Raw genomic sequence first — 23745 nt, 5'->3', positions numbered from 1 at the left:
AATTGCTTTTACGACCGGACAACGCCGACCGCCACTTCCGCTAGTCTTTCATAAAATGAACGTATTAGAAAGTACAGGTTCTATACAGTTTAGAGGAGAAATGCATGTATTTGATTAATAAGATGAGGGATAAAAGTAAGTAGTTGTTTGTATCATGAGATCAATTAGGAAGAAAATAACAAAAAAAACTTCGAAAAAAAACAAAATTTATTCCATGGAATTCCAAAGTAAAATGCTTCTATGTAGAATAGTATAAAAACCGATATTATATAACTAAAAATACACAAAACAAAAATGACTAAATAACATTTAGATTAGTAGAGAATAAAATAGTATTAAAGAAAATTGTTTAAAGTTGAGCATCGATAAATAGTGGTAAGAGGAAGGTTGCATAATGAAATCGAAAAATACTTATAAGTAAGGGTGAAAATATTAAAAATTCATAATGATGAAAACAACAATTTCAGTTTATGGCAAGAAAAAATACAACTGTTAAGTTTGTTCAATTGAACTGGCATTTCATTCAAAGCAATAATTGTCCAACATGAAATACTCCAGAATTAACATCCAATGCGAGTGTCTTAGGTAAAAATAAATCTTCACGGGAATTTGCTATGTGGTTAATAAGTTTGACGTGCATGCATAACCACAAAATTTGTAAAAGATCTACTATAATGTAAAGAAACATACAAATAGAAAAGATGAACATATTCGATTCAGCAGAAATAAATTTAAAATTCCAAATTTTCTCTTAATTTTTGTTCAAGAAAGTTTGATAAATTACATTTGCGTCTATATTCAAAAAGGAAGACGCAAAGAAAACCCTCATATATAAGGCCGGGACGTAAGCCAATTTCAAAGCAAACATTTTAAAACAGAATTGAATAATAGAATAAGTATATAATTAGTATATAAATAAAAAATAGATAAAAATAGATGAAGAAAAAAGAAATAATGTATGACGAAAAAGATGAAAAGAGAAATGTTAACAAAGAGGAGAGTGAAGTAATCGCAGTAAATTCGAACAGAGGGTGAAGACATAAAGAACTATATGAAGGGAGAATAGAGAAACATCAGGAAATGAGATACGCATACAGAAAAATAGGACAATTAACGGGTACAAATTGTTTAATTCAGTAATGGGAGATGAGTTAAATTAAAAAGATAGGGTAGCAGGTAAGTTGTGAAGAAATAATGTGTAAATAATTGCATAAGGCAAAGAGACACGTCAATAATCACACATATTAAAACATAGATATACACTCACGTATTAACATACATACGTAGGCCTTCCAGGTGTCGGACGTAGGAAGAAGTTAGGAAATAGAATATCATAAGTATATCATCGTGGCGCCAAATCAAGTAGCATATAGACACTAGAAGAATACATATACTTAAATGAACACAAGCACAAGCATATATATATATATATATATATATATATATATATATATATATATATATATGTGTGCATATCAGCATTGTCCAGTCGCATAATTAGTATCCAATATAGTGAAAGCCTATATACAGTAATAGCTGTACACATATACCGATACTTATATATATATATATATATATATATATATATATATATATACATATATATATATATAAATATATATATATATATATATATATATATATAAATATATATATATATACGGATAGATATGAATATTTATTCACCAATTCTGATTTCTGAAAATATTATATATATATATATATATATATATATATATATATATATATATAGTAACACAGGAATACAAACCCTGCCATAAAGTGAAAAAAGAAAATAGAAAGACGGCAAAGACAGGAAAATAACGAAATAAGGATATATTAAATAAGTAAATCTAAATAAAATAAAATATTTTTTACAAGAAAGGAACTACTATCAAAGCTCGAAGGCGACTCGAGGACAAGGGTTGATAAAGTGCAGTAGTCATTGCAACAACAGTGTAGTAATCCTTAGTAGTAGGAATTTAGCATAATTTTATTTTTAAGGTGACGACTCAGCAAGAATTTGATTGCATTAGACTTGAAGTCGAACATATAGTAGCCAGCTGGATGGCAGGCCAGTGGGTGGGAGTTCCATCAGTAGTCAGTTCAAGGAAATAAACTTTGTTCATGGAATCTACATTTAGATTTAGTTGCAACTAGAGAGTGGGGAAATTGCTTATAGTAGCTCGACGAGTTAAAATTTGTTACATCCGATACAAATAACGATAGAGCAGAGAAATGCTAGCAACGTTTATTCTGTATTAGGATATGAATCGGAGTTTTAATTCCGTTAACGCAGGATAGGTCCCGAGCCAGCTCTCTCCCCTATGTGTCAGGAGTACTTCATCCTAAGGCATTTTGATATTAGTAGAATTGAATTGGCAGTAAGATATCGACTTGATCGGTAGACTGATCCAACGATTTTTCCGGTGACCTTGGAAACGGATTTGATGTATGTGTTCATGTTCAGATCAGAATTGAAGGGTAAACACAGAAGTCAAAGCACGATAATATCCAATACGTGATTTATTTATTTCAGATTGGGAGCACATGCGACCAGAACGTTGATAGTGGAATAAGAGGAGCTTGGGTTTAGATGAATTAAATTAACAAGTCACAATTTTCCCTATAGCGCTATATGCTCAATATCAGACAGAGACCATCAAAGATATCTTAGTCATTTCCGACCTTTGACATATTGTCATTATATTCAATTATTATATTATTATTATTATTATTATTATTATTATTATTATTATTATTATTATTATTATTAGATTAAATAATATAAATATGAGAGCGTTATATGAAATAATATTTTGACAGTTGTATCGTATTGCAAAAGAGACAGCTAGAAATTAGACTATTGGAGATAAAAAATACTAAATATCACATATAATATATTAGACGTAAGTTATTTCTAAGCAGAACAGGCAGTGGATAGATTATTTTCCTAGATGAGTTCGTAAAAACCGATACTCTAACTTTACTTCCAAATCTGACCCCCAAGATCGCCATGGGCATGGAATATGTGCCTATATTAAAGATGGCTTTCCATGTGGTAGGGACGTCTCCAGAGAAAATCCCAACTTACCGTATATATGTTTCCGGGTTGCACTTTCTCACATTACTGCATTTATATTTACTCTCAATCGTCCTTACAACAGCTGAGTTACTATCTTTAAAAGTATATCTGAGAAAATTGACAACGTCCTATCTGCTTATCCTGCAGCTAACATTCACGTTTGTGGAGACTTCAATGTTAACAATGTGGAATGGTTAACCCACTCAAATAATACCGATGACTGCGGTTCTGTCATGATTTCTCCATTGCTTATAACCTCACTCAGATTGTTGACACACCCACCCGCGTGCCCGACACTGACGGCTAGTATGCGAGTCTCCTAGACATTTTTCTAACAACTTGCACTGAACTATGTTTAGTTTCCATTCTGTTTCTACTTGGATCTTCCGACCACTCTGTTGTATCAATTAAGATAAAAATGAAATGTAATAATTCCTCAGGCGTACCTCTCCATCGTACAGTATATCCATACACTATGGTTGACTGGAATAGCTTCCGTACATTTATATCAGATCTACCTCTGCGTTCTATGTTTAAAACGGATGTTTTCTCTATAGTATAAGACCTGACGGGATGGTTAATTTTAGGTGTAGACCGTTTCATACCCTAGAAAAAGTTCCAGCAAAAACCATGGTTCTATCCAGAATGTGCTGCTTTCATTGTTCACAGAAATATTTTTTCACTGCTAACAACGTCATAGATTTATTGAGACAAAAGCCGCTTTCAGGACTGCCAGCAACCATTGACAGATATTAATAAAGAACGCAAGAGAGTTGTATGCTCAGTCTGACAAGTCCAAAATAGCTGAGTAGCGGCTTGCTTCCCACCAGTTTTGGCAAATAACCAACAGAATCCTGAAGAGAAGCGTGTGTTCTATCCCAATTATAATCTCTCGACCTGAGGTAATCTCGTCAGCATCAAACAAAGCTAAACTATTTGCCAATAACTTTGCAGCTAATGTGATCACCACTTATCAAGGGCCGAAAGCCACTCAGGGGTAAGAGTTAGTGCAAGTACAGTACGCTAGTGTGGAAATTTAATGAAATGTTTACTTAAGGAGGCGGTTCATCAGGAATTTGTTTACGTTGGGCTTGAAGACATCCAGGTTGTAGTCAGGTGGGAAGCAGGCAGACGGAACAGAGTTCCACAGGCGTGCAGTTCTAAGAAAGAAGCTTTGTTCATGGAATCAACGTTTTGACTTAGGCACAGAAAAGAGTGGGGAAATTTTTTGCCAGTGGATTCAGCTCGACGGGTGTTTTTCGTTAAAGATTGGCGAGGGGGGCAGAGATTGGAGTTCAGACGTGCGCCTGCCATGGAAATAACGATAAAACAAAGATAGGCTAGCAACGTGGCTTCTGTGGGAGAGAGGTTGCCGGGAAGAGAAAAGAGCATCCCCCACTAAGCCACGAAATCTATTTTGTACTCTGTCAAGGCAGGATAGGCTGTTTTATGCAGCTCCTTCCATGATATGGCAGCAGTATTCCATACTTGGACGTACTTTGCTTTTATACAGATAAAGAATTGCATCAGTAGTGAGATATCTTCTGGAGCGATAGAAGGATCCCACCATCTTTCCAGCAAACTTGGCAACAGACTTGATGTACGCGTTCCATTTCAGATCAGGAGTAAAAGACACACCCAGAAGCTTGTCAAAACATGGGGCTTCTCCTAGACGAGAGCCATCCATTTCAATTGATGCCAGATGGGGATCAGAGCGTTTATGATGTAAAGATAGGAGTTTGGTTTTAGATGCATTAAAGGTAACCAGCCACGTCTTCCCCCACTGAACCACGCGATCGAGATCAGAGAAGAGAAAATCCGAGAGAACTTTGTCGCTTACAGCCTTTGATGTGTTGCCGTAGATCGTTGTCATCAGTATAGATGTCAACGAATGATGTAAGTATGTGTTTAGGGAGATCATTGATGTAGATCAGGAAGAGAGTTAGGCCCGGGATTGACCCTTGAGGGACTCCAGCATTAATACTACAGGCCTCTGATTTTTGTCCATCGACCATAACTCTTACGAGCTTATCGGAGAGAAATGATTTAATGATTGAGAAAACATTCCCAGTTATACTGTAGCTGGACATCTTGTGAAGTAGGGCCTTATGCCATACCTTGTCGAAGGCCTTTGATATATGTCAAGATCAATTGCCATAAAAAGGAAGTCTTTTTCAAGAGATTCACTAATCCAAGGAGATATAACCGTTAGCACATCTGCGGTAGATCTTGCAGAACGGAAACCATATTGTGTATCACTAAGAAGGTTATTTATGCTAAGGTGATTGACTATTTCTCTATTTAATATGGATTCCAGCAACTTACTCATAACACACAGGAAACGTATTGGTCTGTACTGAGAGGGAGATGACTTATCAACTGAATTCTTAAATACAGGACATACTGATGAGGTCTTCCAGAGAGTCGGAAGCACTTCTCCTTAAAGCAGCGCTTAAACAGTTTCGTAAGTATGGGAGCAAGTTCTGGTTTAAGCTTTTTTAACACTATAATCAGGATGCCGTCAGAGCCAGTAGCTTTACTAGAATCAAGGTTCTTGATTAGCTTGGCGACCTCATACACAGATATTTGTAGTTTACTTAGCGTGTTCTGTGTTATGGGAGGAAATATGGGGAGTTGATGGCCTTCATCGCATAGGGTAGAATTAGCTGCAAAGTTCTTTGTATATAGTTTGGCCTTCTCTGATGCTGACTAGATGACCTCTGGTCCATTGATAATGGTTGGTATAGAACGCACATTTCTGTTCAGGATCCTATTTGTTACAGGATAAGGAGTGTCCTCTTTTCATGTAAGTAAAAAAAATAGGGAATTAGTTAAATTAAATATGAAATAGGATAGTCAAGGATTCGAACTTGCAAAGGTAGATTTGGAATTGAGAATTCCAATCATACGTTAAAATAAATACAGAATGTTATTGAAAATAAGGAATGAGGAATGGGCATTGTTCACAAAATAGATAAATGTTTATTGAAAAAGGAATGGAATGATGAATTTTGTTTCTGTTATAAAAATGAAAATTAAAATAAGGAATTTTAAAACAGAAAATTAGGTTAGAGTGTCGGCTTTGTAAGAAACATGTGAATAACAATGCATGCTTAAACACGTCGTGCTATGTGTTTTCATAGTCACTCGCTTGATTATCCAGTGACGTCATGAGTTATGAATTTTGTAAGATAAGTCCGATTCAGATTCAATCAGGAGAGAAGAAAATAAGATCAGTCTGTGGGGAGAAGCAGAAGAGATCAGACCGATTCTCCGTTAGAGTCAAGGCACTCTCTGGGAAGCGAGAGGTTTAGAGGTAACCATGTAAACAACTGTGAATCCCTAAAATACAGAATCCTGTCCGACCGGTTGAGGAATAAACGTATCATCAGGTGTTTTTTATAACCGCCCTCTTTGTGTGTTCACCATTACAGCGAGAAAGGTAACGTGTTTATATAATATGTACAACCGTCAAATGTAAATGTCAAACGCACTTTTTGTCTATCTATCAAGATATTCGTAAAGCTCCTCTCATTGAATTACATACTTGGTTCTCCTGTAGTAACACGTACACTGTATATTATATATATATATGTATATATATATATATATATATATATATATATGTATATATATATATATGTATATATATATATATATGTATATATATATATGTATATATATATATATATATATACAGAACTGTCTCTCACTTTATATGCACCCTGTCTCTATATCTAACCAATGTCTCTATATCTCAACAATATGAACACTCACAATGAATATATCTAATATGAGCATCCGACAACACTCAACATGAACACTCCTAAGCCTCTCTCTATCATTCTAAGACATGAACAGCAACAAATATATATCATCATCTAAATAAGAACAAGGAAACATACTCTCATATTTGGTACCTTCTAAAATAACACCCACAACGTAACACTAATTCTATCCTTTGCGACTAAGACCGTCACCCCCAATATTCCCTCCTGTATCAGAAAACACGCTATGTGATATACAAATATATGTACGTGATGTTACCAAGTTAATCAAAAACCTTGATTCCAATGATAGTACTCAAAAAACTTCAACAGGACTAGCGCCCATCCTTACAAAACTATTAAAACCTTGTCTTAAGGAGAAGTGCTTCCCATTACCCTGGAAAATCTCATCAGTATGCCTCGGATTAAAGAATCCAGGTGATCGCTCACATCCCTCTCTTTATACGCAAATAAATATTCTGTGCGTCACGAGTAAGTTGCTGGAATCTTTGTTAAATAGAGAATAATCAACAATCTCAGAAAAATTGACCTCGTTAGTGACACACATTATGGTTTCCGTTCTGCCATATCTACAGCAGATATGCTTACAGTTATATCGTATAGGATTAGCGATTCTCTCGACGGAGGAGACCTTTCTAGGGCAATTGTTCTTGACATATCGAAGGTTTTTGATAGAGTATGGCATAAAGGTTTACCTCACATGATCTCCAGCTATGGTATAGCTGGAAATGTCTTCTCAATTATGAAATCATTTCTTTCTGATAGGTTCATAAGAGTAGTAGTTGATGGGCAAAACTCCGAAGCTAACATTATTAATGCTGGAGTCCCTCATGGGCCCATCCTGGGCCCAACTCTCTTCCTGATCGACATTATCTTCCAAATCACATCCTTACATCATTCATAGACATTTATGCAAATGACACTACTATCTATGGTAGCACATCTAAGACCGTAAACGACCAATTTCTGTCCGATTCTCTCTCCTCTGATCTTGAGCACGTACTAAAACGGGGAAAGCAGGGGCTGGTTATTTTTAATGTACCTAAAAACAAGCTTTTATATTTGAATCGTCAATGCTTTGATCCCATCTGGACAACGTAAATGAATGGCTCTCGTTATGGAGAGGCCTTATGTTTTGATAGGCTTTTGGGCTTGATCTTTACTTATGATTATAAATGGAACGCGTTCATTAAATCTGTTGCCAATGCCGCTGTTAAAATGGTGGGATCGTTCTATCGATCCAGTAGATATCTCACTCCTGATGAAATTCTCTATCTATATAAGAGCCAAGTCTATCCAAAGGTGGAGTACTGTTGCCACATCTTGGTAGGGACTGCTATAAAGGACTTGTCCTGCCTAGATAGAGTTCAAATACACTTCGTAGCCTCGTAGATGCCCTTTCATCTTCCCTGCCAGCTCTATATCACAGAACAGATGGTGTTAGTTTGTCTCTGCTTTATCGTTATTTTCATGGCAAGTGCTTGACTGAGCTTCAATCTATGGTCCTCCTTCGCCAAATTTACACAAGAAACCCTTGTCCAGCTGAAAACACTATCAATAATTCCACTCACTCTTTATCCGTGCCTACACCTAAACATAGATTCCATGAACAAAACTTCTTTCTTAGAAGTCCACACCTGTGGAACTGTCTTCCGTTTTCCTGCTTTCCAGCTGACTACAATCTGATTGCCTTCAAGTTCAAAGCAAACAAGTTCTTGATGAGCGATTCCACTTAAGTTTACAAATTTACCGAATTTCTATTACTAATGATTAATATATTGTCCAATTGACTACTGTACACTCTTAACCCTTATCCTCGGGTGGTCAGTGGTTTGATAATACTGATGCCTTTGAAAAGTAAAGTACAAATTAAGGAGAGACCGGTCGGGATAAAGAGAGACAAATATGCATGAAGGACATATATATATATATAAAATTATGGTGAATCGTAAGATGAAAGTAAAGTATGCATACAAAGATGCACGAAATAGAAAATATGGAGGATAAAAGAAAGAAGAAAACCGTTTATTATGAAGATAAAGAAGAATATAGTAGTGAGTGGACAGTGGTTATTAAAGTGGGCGTACTTAAATTTTCTCTCATTTCGCCAAATAGAAAATAATGTCATTTTTGGAAAATACAATATAAATACTTTTATTTGAAAAGAGGATATTATTAAAGATGAGTCTGGAATGCAAAGTTGCAGAATTTTGGGCTTTGGGAATAGTAAGTAGACATTTACAAGCGGAATCATTTTGAGGCTAAAAGAAAATTATTAGTTACAAGATTCTTTAAAAGTGTACCTAGAATGTTCATTTTTTTTAATATTGCCTCTTTAAAAATATATTTGAAAGGAGATGCGATACGTAATTAGTAAAAATCGTCACGCCGATGGAGGTGTGAGGTTTCTTGGTGTTACAATAATCCTTACGGGTTAAAAGATAAGTTGTATGGAGAGAAGAAGTTCTAGTAATGTTATGGGTGGAAGGCTGACTTGAAAAATATATTGAAGAGGGGTATATATAGTTTGATGAATTTGGTGAGAAAGCTATCATTTAATATTACGTTAGGCTATTGATTATTGTAAATTAAATGTCTAATATACTCTATTATCTAGTTCTGTTTTAAAGTTTACTTTGTTAAGCGATATACTATAGGCCACTATGTTCAGATTGTTCTTACAGTTATATGAGTTGTAATGAAAATACAGTATTGCTTGCGAATATTCTTAGCAAAGAAGTGCATTGTTATGAATTCTGGCCCAAAAATAGATGTGTCAATTGATAGTTTAAGGATTCTATTGGATACAGACGGAAAAATATAATTAATATGATTGATTCGGGGTTTTTAAACAATTTATAAACATAAAAAAATATAAAGTGTGTTTATGTTAGGTGCTAAACGCTCCAGGATGGGCATTCTGAATACTTCAAAAAATATTTCGGATGTCATTAATATTTTTATTATATATCATATTTCCTGCCCGACTAACGAAAAGAGCATCACCTCAATATAACTCCTTTACTCAATCTATGTCTCTGAATTTAAGTGAAAGAACATTTAAAATGATGAGAGTAACTGGATCAATAGGTGGGGCTGAGTCAGAAAACTCCTATACTATCGAACAATTCTTCGTCAAAACATTGTTATAAGACATCAAAAGATATTTTGTGGCAATATGAGTTTAATTACTTAGTCGGTGGGGTCTGAATTGTTGGTAACAAAAAAAAGCTTTATTAAGCAGGAGAGGAAAATACTAATAATAATTATCAATATCGAAGTTGATATAGCTTCAATGCGATTTATACTTAAGGTTATAGAACGAGGTAAGGGATCATTTTATCTAAAAATGTTTCTAATTCTGCTAGGTCTGATTTTAAACGGCTGATTAATATGATCGATTGGTTGTTAGAAAAGTTAATCTCGTGGTCTTTAAGAAAGAATCTTGAAGTTGCATGAACTAAAATATTCATATGATTAAGTGTGTTCAAAAAATTTTATTAAGATTTCGCTAAATTATTAATATTATTAAAAGAATGCTGAGCCGCGACTTTAAAAGATGGGTTCAGTTCATTGAAAATAAGGGATTTTTAGTTAAATAGATTTAGTTCTTAATACATTTTAGTTTTATCAATAGATACAAATATGTGTAGTCTTATGTTTACACTTTTACCGAAAATATTATTTTTGTTGACAGCAAAATTCATCTTCTGCTTAAATATGATTTCCTTAGATAAATTAAAATATTTCCAAATTCAGGAAGGAGATCGTTCTGTTGAAGGAAATTAAAAGATTTTAGAAAGTAATGTAGCTTATTTTTCAGGTTTCTTCGTTTTCCAGTAGAAATTTATTGGAATACAAAGGTTGAGTGAATAATGGTTATTTAGAGTATCCATAGAATTTATAGAAAAGTTTATTTATTGAGTAATTTTGATTTTAAATCTTAGTGGAATGTTTTCCATCCCATAATAATCATAAATATATTTAATGATTAGAGAACATTGTATAAATATACTTCATTAGAACGAGTGGTTATATTTTAGGGTTACAATTGCTAGCAATAATTTCTCCAATCTCGATCGGTGCTTAAATCGTAGATTCCATGGACGAAGTTTCTTTCCTAACACTTCTCTCCAGTGTAACCTGCTTATAAACTGACAATAGATCGTTGTCTCCAAGTGCAATATGAAGAAGATATTGCTATCCCGTCCCTTAATAGTAAAAATCTGCCTAATTATCCCCCCCCCCAAAAAAAAAACGACCAATGAGCTGTTGTGTAACTGGTCGCCTTACATTCCTTAACCCTTCCAACTTTGATAAGTTGTGACCCAAGTGTTAAAAAAAGAAACTAATGCGATATATAGAAATAGTCCATTGATCACAGAGAATCTTTAACTAATGAATGAACATGAAAAGTGTATTATCTTTAAATAAAGCAAAACTATACAGATAGTAGAATCTGTATACGGTTAAGAGACGCAATAAATATATTCAATTAAAAAAAAGAGTATTAATAATATTTTTTAAAATTTGATATTCCTACTAAATTAAACTTACTGTATAATTATTACCTGAATTGTATTTATCTGATTAGTTTGCTTTTAAATTGCGTCAAGTTTCAATTATCTATTTCAATTTAAATGAGCTACGCATAAAAATGTTTTCCGGTACAGCAATGCAGTAATACACGTGTGAAATTATGTATAAGAGAAAGTGGGAATGAAGTATGGGTAAATATGCTGATGCCCTTCTGTATTAACGTTTGTGTTGATTAAAATATTGCTGCAATCTTAATTAAAATGAGTTTACATTATCATTACAATATTAGTGAAAGAAAAACAGCATGCAATATTATTACTTCATAAGTATATTTGTTAGTAAGAATGTATTTAGGAAGCATTTTCTATTGTATGTAATCTCATACATAGACGTTTCAAACTTCCATCCGATATTCGCAGTTTTTCGCTAGTCTTTGAGACGGGGCCAAGAACATCACCTTTGCGAACACAGGAATTACTGTATATAATATGTGTGTATGTGTACAGATTGCACGTTTCTTATGTATTTATGCACGCATAATCTTTCTGATTTACATCACTTAACGCAAGCGGACATAGATACCGAACCTATACACACACACACACACACACAAACACACACACACACACACACACACACACACACACACACACACACATATATATATATATATATATATATATATATATATATATATATATATATGGGGAGGGTTTTCCTTTGTGTGCGTTAATGTGTGTAAACGTGTGCAAATGTGTGTGCAGGTGTGGCGTTTTGATTTTCTATTATAAAGGCTGTTGTAGCAACAGCTGTGAAAAAGAAATCGTATCCTTTTTGACGTATGGATTTTTTTTTTTTTGGTTTAAGCGCGCGAAATCAAAGACCAAAGTAAAAGTCATTATCCAATGGAAGTCATTTTGATTTTTCATTTTCCCCCTCTCCCTCTCTTTTTTCCTCGCTCTAATTTATTTCTATCTATGTATACCTCCTTCTTCTTTTTCTTCTTCCTTTCCTTCCTCTTCTTTTATTTCGTCACCTTCTTTCCTTCCTTTATACACTTACCTTTTCGTTTCCTACGAAAAAAAAAATAAATAAAAAAGATATATTTCTTTTTTTTTTCCTATGAATGAAGGCTCGAGTCGGTCACTTGAAGGTAGATCCTCGAACCATGTGGTGGTTAGCAAACAAACGGAGGCGTACGAGCTGCATCCTACTCTTGATGCTCTCCTTCATGTTGTGGTTTCTATTCAGAGGTATGATTACTCGAATTATTAATTTCTCATAAACTAACAGCCAAAAATATTAACCGTATCAACATAATTTTAGTTGGGGTAATCTAGGCTAAACGATGTCACATTGTGTCAAACATCCAATACTTAATTTTCTTTAACAAACACAGTAAAACGTATTATGAGAACCTGGTCATATATTTACATTTACAAAATAGAGTACATCACAAGTACAACAGTAAAGATGATTTCATGTTATGTAATGAACGTTCATTTCTACCTCTTAGCTCCACATTTAGGAAAATGAACCTTGACTCCGCAGGTGGTAGTATTGATTACAACAGGACGTAGTACCGGTAGCCTAAAGAGAGATTTTTTAAAATCTTCCGACTAGTGTGCTAAACAGCTTATACTGTAATTAGATTCTAGTGTTCTTTTTTGGAATATATGTTTTATAATTATAATATTGTTTAATTTAATTTAATGTGTATTTGAATAAGTGTTGATTATAGGTTTATATTATATATTGAGAAAAACAACAACAATATATATATATATTGTTGTTGTTTTTCTCAATATATAATATAAACCTATAATCAACACTTATTCAAATTAATATTGAATTAAATTAAACAATATTATAATATGGTAATAGGTGATATATATATATATATAAATATATATATATATATATATATATATATATATATATATGTCTGATGGATTCTCCCGTAGAATTCGACGTATGAGGTTCGCCACAACTAAGTTGTTCAGAAATCCACACATATAATTTATTTATAGTGGTGAAGGCTTAGTATAGAACCAAATACACTTTTTGCTATAACTGATAGCCCTTGTCGGTGTACATAATTGCCACAAGACAAAACACACTGTGCAAGGCAGGTTTTTACATAAGAGTCACCTTCTTCTAGATGCTTGTCTTAGCTAAGACTGGGGGTGCCTCGCACCCAGGTAATTATTGCGCCTACAGATACCAACCTCGAAATTTCTACGACTCGACGCGTATATATATATATATATATATATATATATATATATATATATATATATATATATGTATATATATATAATGGGCGGAAGTCTCTCGAGAGCTCTTTCAGCTATCATCTCATCAGGAGAAAATCGATAGCGTAAAAATAATAATACTATGCCAAATGTTAAGTTCTGATGGGGAACTATGCATTCAATAGTTCCCCATCAAAACCCTTTACTTTCGACATAATATTATTACTTTTACGATATCGATTTTTTCCTGATGAGGTGATAGCTGAAAGAGCTCTCACTAGACTTCCGCCCATTATATTTAAAACTGTATTTAAATTCTGTACCTCTAAATATTTATATATATATATATATATGTATATATATATATATATATATATATATATATATATATATATATATATATATATATATATATATATATATATATATATATATGATTCCTCAACGGATTAAAAAGTAGTGTCTGAAGTTATTTAATAATACGTTCTCGGTTTAAGGAAATCGCTTCCCATTGTTGAACACTTTACAGAGGAAATGAAAGTCCGTCACCTTATCTCGCATGCGCCAATCATGATGGTATAATAATTAGATCACAATGGATGGACGCATCGACATTTAAAAATACATGTTTAAACCTCAACTATATGTCTCGTGGCTTAAGTTGACCGTGTGGACTTGTCCTTGCTAATAGAGTAAGAGGTGACTTTGTTCCGGGTTCGAATCTCTTGATCGGCATTAACCGAGACACCGTGCATTGAGGATTTCCGAAAGAATGAAGCACTAGTGTATGTAGGTATTTAAAAATTGTTTCAGCAATAATTGTATATATATATATATATATATATATATATATATATATATATATATATATATATATATATATATATATATATATATAAATTATTGCTGAAACAATTACGAAAGTAACAATAAAATAGATAAACCCCATAATTTATTATATCATACCTGTTCACACTGAAATACTTATCACAATATTATGTGGATCTATATTAGAAAAACCTTGTTAAACTTTGTGACATATTTTCATTCTATGGAGGTCAGGCTCGAACGAACACCCCATAACTTTATTATACCATATTTCTTCAAACTGAAACATAATTATCAAAGTATACTTACGCAGATAGATATGAAAAGTCTTTATTAAAGTGTGTGCCTCTTTCGATTATGGAGGCCAGGCGCGAACGCAGACCCCACAATTTTATTATACCATCCCCATTTAAGTAAAAACATATTTATCAAATATTATTATGCACATCTATATATAAAAACACTTGTAAACGTTTTTTTTTAATTTTTAAATTTTTTATTTCCATTCTTTGTGGTACAGGCACGAACGCAGACACCACAATTTTAATGAACCAACGTTCTGCCAAATCGAACATACCCATACCTGTGTCTCGATACATCTTCTATCATTGTATGTAATCAGTTTTTTTTTTAAATAGTCAACCATATAGGAGCCTATTCGTGACCAGACACTCACACAGACGTTTAGCTTATATATATATATATATATATATATATATATATATATATATATATATATATATATATATATATATATATATATATAGTACACCGATGAAGAGTGAAGGACCGGTCGAAAATTATGTACTTATAAAAAACGTTTTTAAATTCTTTTTCATAATTTTATTTTGTATTCACCAATTAAAAACGAATAAAGAAAAGTTATAAGCTTTTATACTTTTCGTATTCTTTTATATATATATATATATATATATATATATATATATATATATAAATATATATATATATAAATATATATATATATAAACTTTTTATTTAAAAAAAAATGTAAGCGTTTTTAATTTATGTCGGTGGACTTAGTTTACATTTTGACTATCCGTCGCTGAGTTTATTTGTGAAAACATGTGTGAATTTGTTTATATCATCGTCAGTTATTATTCCAAAACTGTCTGTCTCAACAACAAAACTTTTTATTTAAAAAAAAGAAAGCAGGAGACCAGTACCCGAATTAAGCTGGTCTGCAGTTTGACTTGTTGCTAGCTATCTTGTTCTTGCTTGTTGCTGGATGTGAACATTTTGAACCGAGAGAGAGATTTAGCTGTCGTATAAAGCTAAAACTCTGTAACATCATCTTTGTATAGATACTCCCTCAGGTATTTGTCTATTATAAAAAAAAGTCCTGTTGCGATAAAAAAGCTGTGACGTGTGTACGCCTGTAATGCTGAATGCATGTAACAATTATTCTGCCATCATTATTTGTCTCTATGTATGCGTATGTATATTTATATATGTATGTGTGTGTATATTTATATATGTACATGTGAGTTTATATGTATTTATATCTATGTGCAATATGCATGTATATGTGTCTATGTGTATATATGTTTTTGTGTGTACATATATACATTTATAAATGTTTGTACGCATGTATGTGTGTATATGCATGTACGTGTATGTATGCAAGTGAGTATGTATATGTATTTGTATGTGTGCATGTATGTGTGGATGTGTATTAATTAATGTATATGGATGTGTATGTATATGTAGGTAAGTTTATGTATATATATGTGCATATGTGTGCGTATATGTATGTGTAAGTATATGTGTGTATGTATTTGTATATGTGGGTGTATATGTATGAATGTGGGTATGTATGTGTATGTTTGTCTATTATGCATTGTGTATGTACATGGGTATATATGAGCGTATGCTTATAGATATGTATGTATGTACGTATGCTATGTATGCATGTATACATTTATATGTATGTATACCAATGACCGTCCTGTTTATGTTTGCATGTGTGTGTATGTATATGTATGTGTGCGTTTTGTGTATCGTGTATGTACGCATGTATATGTGTGGGTGATTGTATATATATGTATGTATAACAATGACCGTCTTTAGTGTCATGTCTGCTTGAGCATGTGAATTCGCTGGCAGGACTATATGTCATTTTTCGGGCTCATGAACTTTCAGTGTCTGAGGGAGTGGCACTCGTCTGACAAGACGTTGCAATCATCATATATATAAGCTATATATATATATAAAGCTAAATATATATATATATATATATATATATATACCAGATAGAGAGAGAGAGAGTGAGAGAGAGAAAGAGATTGAACTGATTGTTACACCTGAACGCAAATGGAACACGTACATCAACTCCGTTGCCAAGATCAATATCTCACTTTTCATGCAATTATCAACTGTAAAAGATACACGTAGTCTTAGAATGGTGTACCTTATCGTCATTTTGTCATGAGCTGCTCGGAGATTTATTCTGCGTTGACAGAGTTCAAACCCAGCATTGAAACCTTATAGCTGATGCCCGTTTTGAGACGTTGCGAGCCTGATTCTGCTCTGTCGTTATTTTATAGCAAGTATTCGTCTGAGCTCCCTCCTGTAACACTCTTTTATAGAAACACACTTCCAGCGAAATCCACTATCACCAATTTCCCAAAATCTCTATTTGCGCCTAAATCTAAAAATTATTTTCTTATCACTATCCGCACGTTGAACTTTTTTTCTGCTTGGCTTGCTTTCCAGCTGACGTCCAAGTGCAATGTGACGAGATCCTTCTCAGCTGACAGTTATTCCTAATATCCACTTATGACAATAAATACGCTGTTGTCTTCATTAGCAACCTACACACAGTAATTCTTATCCTCAAGTGGTTTCCGGCCTTGACACACACACACACACACATACATATATATATATATATATATATATATATATTAAGGCAATCATGAAGGGAAGACGTATTCCTTCGGAATTCATTTTATATTAAAAAGAAGACCGAGAAGAAAAGGAAAATGGATAGCGACTAAAAAATAAAAGTAGGGAAATAGAAAAAAAATCAAAACGAGTCAATTGACATGTTTCGCCCTCACTCATCAAAATTGGGATCGAGTGATTTATTTTTTAGTAATTTGTTTTTCTTAATGATAAAATCTAAAAAAAAAAAAAAGAGACGGGAGCAAGGGAAATCGTGAATTTTAGAGGCTGATAAAGTTCAAACCCAACAAGCAGTCCTTTTGTCTACAAAGGGAAGGCTTCCTAAGGCGAACATGAACTCCGAGACTTTTCGATGATATACGGAGTGAGCTCGACTCAATACGGAGAAAGAGTCCAGGTGAAAGTTCGTTGCACAATCCCGATATTTAATTAAGTGTTCCGTTATAGCGGATCCATATATGTTCTTTATAGCGTCGGTAGGTAGGAATGTTCCATCCCTGATTTTGCTCGATACATGTCGTTGTATGCGACTTACCGATTTTAAAGACGTTCGATCTACGTAGTCGACACCGCAACCACATTTAAATGAATAAATGATATTACTAATATGATGAGGGAGTAGAACATCTTTTTTATTGGAAGCCATTAATGTGTTTTTTATTATACACAACACGAACATTTGAAGCAAAATAACATCCTTCAACAGTTTAACTAATTTGGTTGGTGAATTGTTCACTTACTCTCCCCAACACGGCATTTTTTTAAATACGTCTTCCTTTCATGATTGCCTTAGTAAAGTGTTGTACCCCCAAGAAAATTATGATATATATATATATATATATATATATATATATATATATATATATGTATATAGTTATCCACATACAATACTGTTCGGCTGTATCACAGCTAATCAGTGTGGCTAGAACAGCAACTACATTTAGACAGGATCAAAACTCGACCGCCCGAACGACAGTCAATGTTTCTCGCCATTACGGTATTCGGTTACTGCAATGCAGGTTTAGATTTAACAATATTTTGACATCTTCCAAATGCCTAAGCTCGATTTATTTACACAATACCCTTTTGGCAGTTTGTATATCACTATCCAACTCAAGATAGAGATCGTTATAGTCATCCACATACAGTATTATATCACAGTTCATCAGTGCCGCTAGACAACCAATTACCTCAAGCCAGAATCGACCTCACAAATATATATATATATATATATATATATATATATATATATTTATATATATATGTATATATATATATACATATAAAAAATATGATAATTTAGAAAAACATAATAAAAAAAACATGACAACAAAATATCAAATCGCATTAATAGAAATACACCCAAATTAACTAAATTATGCAATTGTAGAAGAAAGTATGAATGTCCCCTTAAAAGAAACAACCTAGTAACCTACGTTGTTTACAAAGCTATCCTTGCTACTAAAAACCCCTGATAACAAAACATATCATATTGTCATGGCAACTAATACATTCAAGGAAATATATACAGAATACAAATCCCCCTTTGAATATGCAGACTATACAGACACACCATGACTATCTAAATACTAAATTAATTAATTCAACAGGGATTTTCATCAATTATAAATTTGAATATCCTAAATAGAGCAAACACCTTTACATCTATTAATTCACCTAGCTACCTATGCCTTAATGAGAAACTATATATTACCATATTTTGAGAGAGCGATAAGCTCCTAACTAAAAACACGAAACTCTGTCAATTGCAAACACTATAAGAAACGCCTCCTTTCAACCCGTAATCTTATCCGAAGACTTAAATCCTATTTGAATACATACATATTGATAATACTAATATGCCATCTGCATACTCTCAATCCTTATGTGATGTGAATTATTATGTATTATTATTATTAGTATGGTTTAATGACACTTATCTCTCTGCTGCCATATACTTGTTCATCCCTTTCATTCTGTCCATGATTCGCCTATACTAAGTATCTACCCTTCCAAGCACACATAAATAACTATATATTTTTATTTCAGAGACATCCATATTTGTCATGTGTATGTATCCTAGGTTCTATTCTTTATGTTATATATATATGTATCCTGTGAATTCTGTAATGTAAACGTACATATAACTATATCTAACCTAATCTAACTAACTTTCATGCTATATATGTACATATACTAATATGTAACTTCTCTATTTTTCTCCCCTTTAGTATATCGTTCAATATTTATAAAACTATATGTATGCATGTATATGTATACAGCCGGGAAGAAGACAATTGTTTTAGATCCGAAAAGGTTTACTAATCTTCAAAACTAATGCATTTTATGATTTTATTGCATTTTTATTTATCCACTTTCTTTTATCTGCCTATATGTGTATGTGTGTAGGTGCGCATTCGTATATGTACGTATTTATATATATATATATATATATATATATATATATATATATATATATATATATATTTATATATATATATATAAGACTATCCACTTATTTAGTGTTTCCTTTTCAAATTAAATGTTTTTAACTCTTTTTCAAAGTGTTTTTTAACATGTTTTAGTAACTTGCTCGTATTGACATTTGTTCCATATTCTCAACTTCTTCGGCTGTCATGTAATTTTAATTCTTTCGACTAGTTCTCATCTTGATTGTAATTTTCACAACGGTTCGGTCGATGTAACTTCCGATCTTCTTCATGAGTATATTGTCGAAGAAATCTGTTTAGTATATGCATGTTTACCATTACTGTTCTGGCATGGTGTTTCATATATGTCTTGCAGGTGATTATCTAGCTAAATAAAATGGACAGTTATTTCATTTCTGATTGAATACGAGACACTTTGTTTATAATAAAAACTTTGTTTTTTTCCTATATATTAAATATAAATTTAACAAAATGACGGCGGTGGGAGTTAGTGGCAGAGTGTGTGTCGCAAACTGTGTAAATCTCTGTCGCGCTTCTGTCCGTCTGATTGTTGCTTTGCTTCGCTCTCCTCTTTTTATTGGTATCACTTCGACCTGTTAACCAATTTTCTCGCCAGCTTGTTTATTGCACATTTGCTGGTTTTATGTCTGTCACATTACCGACTGACGTTATGGATACAGGTCGTTCCAAATCCCGGGATGTCCATTGTTTAGTTTTGTTTGCCTGGTTATAGCTTAGATCACCTTTCCCGAGACCGACTTATTATTCTTTTGATCGCCTGGAATTTTTATTGTGTTCTTCCTGCCTTATGGAGACAGTTCGCCCGCACATCTCCTTAACACTGGTACCAATCTTCAACTCTTGAATTTGCAAATTCATAAGGTAAACCCAGAACAACCCAATTCCAATCTATATTTAAGTATGCCTGTTGCCCATCTGACTAAAGCTTGAATGTATCAAGTCAAACATACACAAATTCCTGATGAACCGACTCTTTAAGTAAGACACTCTCTTCCCTAATCTTTAACTTTTTCTGACACAAGACTTGTTGGGTCACCAAACACATTTGCAAACCCCTTTTTTCGACACTGACAAATTAGCTTATAAACAGACTAAGTTAACTCCCCTAACCATTTACACAATCCACTGTTCTGGTAATATACGGCCCACTTTAATACTTTCAAATTTATATTGTCTACAAATCTTGATGTAGTAATTTTGAAACGGTTTTCTAAAAAGTTTGAAATGCGATTTCTTCATTTTTGTCCTTCCTTTAGAGAGCTCGAAATTTTATAGTTTTTTTTTGTTCTTGAAGAATTCAGTCTTTTTTCGTCGAATGGTTCATGATCGTATCATATCGATGTCGCCTTGACTGAAACAGATGGCTGTTTCTAGCGACCAAATGTGCTTACCCTCGAATAAATATTAAAAGAATATTTTGCTATATATATATATATATATATATATATATATATATTAGTTTTCATTAGTTTTCAGCTGTGAATGAATATACACATATGTTATTAATCATTTCAAAATTAATTTAAATAGTCTGATGAGCAATATTTGCGTACAATTGTTTCGGCCTATAGCCAGTCCAGAAGTATAGAATAGTTCTCAGTTATTATTCAGAATGCATCCACATTTTAAACTAACAAAAATAGTAAACATTAATGAAAGAAGCTAAACAATGTAAAGCCGACATACATACATATATATATATATATATATATATATATATATATATATATATATATATATATATATATATATATATATGATTTAGCTTCTTTCATTAATATTTAATGTTTTTGTTAGTTTAAAACTGGAAAGCAGTGAACTTTTAAGAAAGAATTTTTGTTCATGGAATCTACGTTCAGGTTTAAGCAGAGATAAAAGACGGGGGAAATTATTGATAGCAGTTTCAGTAAAGACGAGTGTTTTTTCACGCAATTTTGGCGAGAGGGGATCATAGAATAAAGCTCAGAAAAGTACTTGTCATGACGATAACGATAAAGCAGACTCACAACGTCCTTTCTGTGTGGAAAGATTTTGCTAAGTAGAGAAATGGCATCACCTACTAGACTACCGAATTACCATTTTACTTACATATGGCAATTGTATTTACGCCATTTTCGATGTATCATTTATTCAAAGTTAGCAGAACGGTTACAACTAACAATTACGTCCAAAGGCAACCAAAATTAGCGCATTGAATTGTTTGTTGTAATCATGTCTACTTGCAACTTCAGTTCTAATGAGGTCGAATATAAAAATACATTTTAATTAGAGAATGTTGGAGGAATACAAATGATATCAAACATTTGTAAAGTAAAGATACGCAATAGTAACTTACATTGAAAAAAAAGACGAAGAAATTCTAAATTTATATATATATACATATATATATATACATGTGTGTGTGTTTGTGTGTGTGTAGGGGGTTTCTCTAATTACTCGCATATCTATCAACAGAACTATCGTAACTCATTGAAATAGAAGATATACTAGACTACACGTGACTCGTTGGGTCAGTATGTTATATTTACTATGGAATCAATGCATGAGCCTGACACTTATGGCGTAAAGAAAATATTTCTATGAAAGTATATTAAAATGAAAAAAAATAATGTAGATAGATTTCTATGAGTCGTTCTGTGTATAATTGTTTATTTTTGAAAAAAAAAACAAAGCGTTTAGCCATTGAATTATAAGTGGTTTGTCATACTTATAGGTAAATGTGCACTGAACATATACCACAATACTTAAAGTTTAATTCATTTTTTTATATATCTTTTAATTTAAACGCGAAAAAAAACAATTATGAGGCTAAAAACGTACACAGTAAAACAATACGTTTTATTGTCGCATTGATTATTTATTTGTAACGCAATTAAAATACTTTTTGTTGGTAGTGTAGACGAATTCAACATTTCTAAATAATAACGTTAATCTTTCAGTGGGAAGGTCAAATACTGCAAAAGTAGCGATTTGTGTTTATTTGCTTAAGCTGTTATGGGTTTATGTTTATGTACGCATGCGCAACCGGAAGTAATAAACCGGATTTGGATTACAACACCCGGTACAATGTCATTTGAGTTTTATAATTATATAGATTGACAACAGACAATGTATTCCTTGTTGCTATCGCATGAACCACAGAATTTGTTTGCAATTTCAAGTTTCGATTAGTATATGTTTTAACATTATAAAAATATAACAGACTTTTCTTCAAATTATTATAGAAAACGTTTCCTATTTTACAAACAGAAAATTGTTTATTTCAAATAGGTCATTGACTTTGCTCGAACATCAACACTCAACACGTGATGTGTGACATCTAAGCACATTCGCATTCATATTTCTAATATTTGTATGGATTTATTGATTTGCCAGGACAGATGTGAGATGAAATTAAAGGTTATTTAATAAATAAGGAAATTGTTTCGCCTCTCACTTTATAATTTACTTTTTTGTTTTTCTTTGTTTTTCTTTCTCTCTCTCTCTCTTTCTCTCTTTCTTTTTTCTTTCTTTCTCTCTCTCTTTCTTTTTTTTCTTTCTTTCTCTCATTTTCTCTCTTATTCTATCTATCTGTATATATATATATATATATATATATATATATATATATATATATATATATATATATACAGGAACATGTGTATACTATCAGGCCTACATGCGTTTACCTTGTTGCTTAAAAAATATGCTTAAATATAATATTTAATTGTAATGTTTAAATGTATGCAGATTTTGTTGATTATTATATTCTGCCCAACATAATTATGATTTCAAAAGTTTGCTTTTCAATGTGGTTTGGGTGAATGGAATTGAAACAAGTAAATATAGTTATCCAGCGTTATTTATCAACACTA

General features: G+C 32.5%; 1 protein-coding gene across 1 annotated transcript in view; it reads left to right on the top strand.

Moving 5' to 3' along the window:
* Positions 1-12550: 12550 nt before the first annotated feature.
* The window catches only part of LOC145263248 (uncharacterized), a 242350-nt gene continuing 231155 nt past the window's right edge, over positions 12551-23745 (top strand). The window contains exon 1 of the mRNA XM_080120335.1: positions 12551-12665. Within this exon, the coding sequence (XP_079976461.1) occupies positions 12581-12665 (85 nt within the window). The 5' untranslated portion in view covers positions 12551-12580. The remainder of the gene's footprint in view (positions 12666-23745) is intronic.

Source organism: Euprymna scolopes, chromosome 3 (assembly GCF_053919585.1).
Source record: "Euprymna scolopes isolate OS-2025 chromosome 3, ASM5391958v1, whole genome shotgun sequence".
NCBI classification, from domain to species: Eukaryota; Metazoa; Mollusca; class Cephalopoda; order Sepiida; family Sepiolidae; genus Euprymna; species Euprymna scolopes.
The sequence above is the reverse complement of the archived record's forward strand: the minus strand, read 5'-3'. Positions and strand labels throughout refer to the sequence as shown.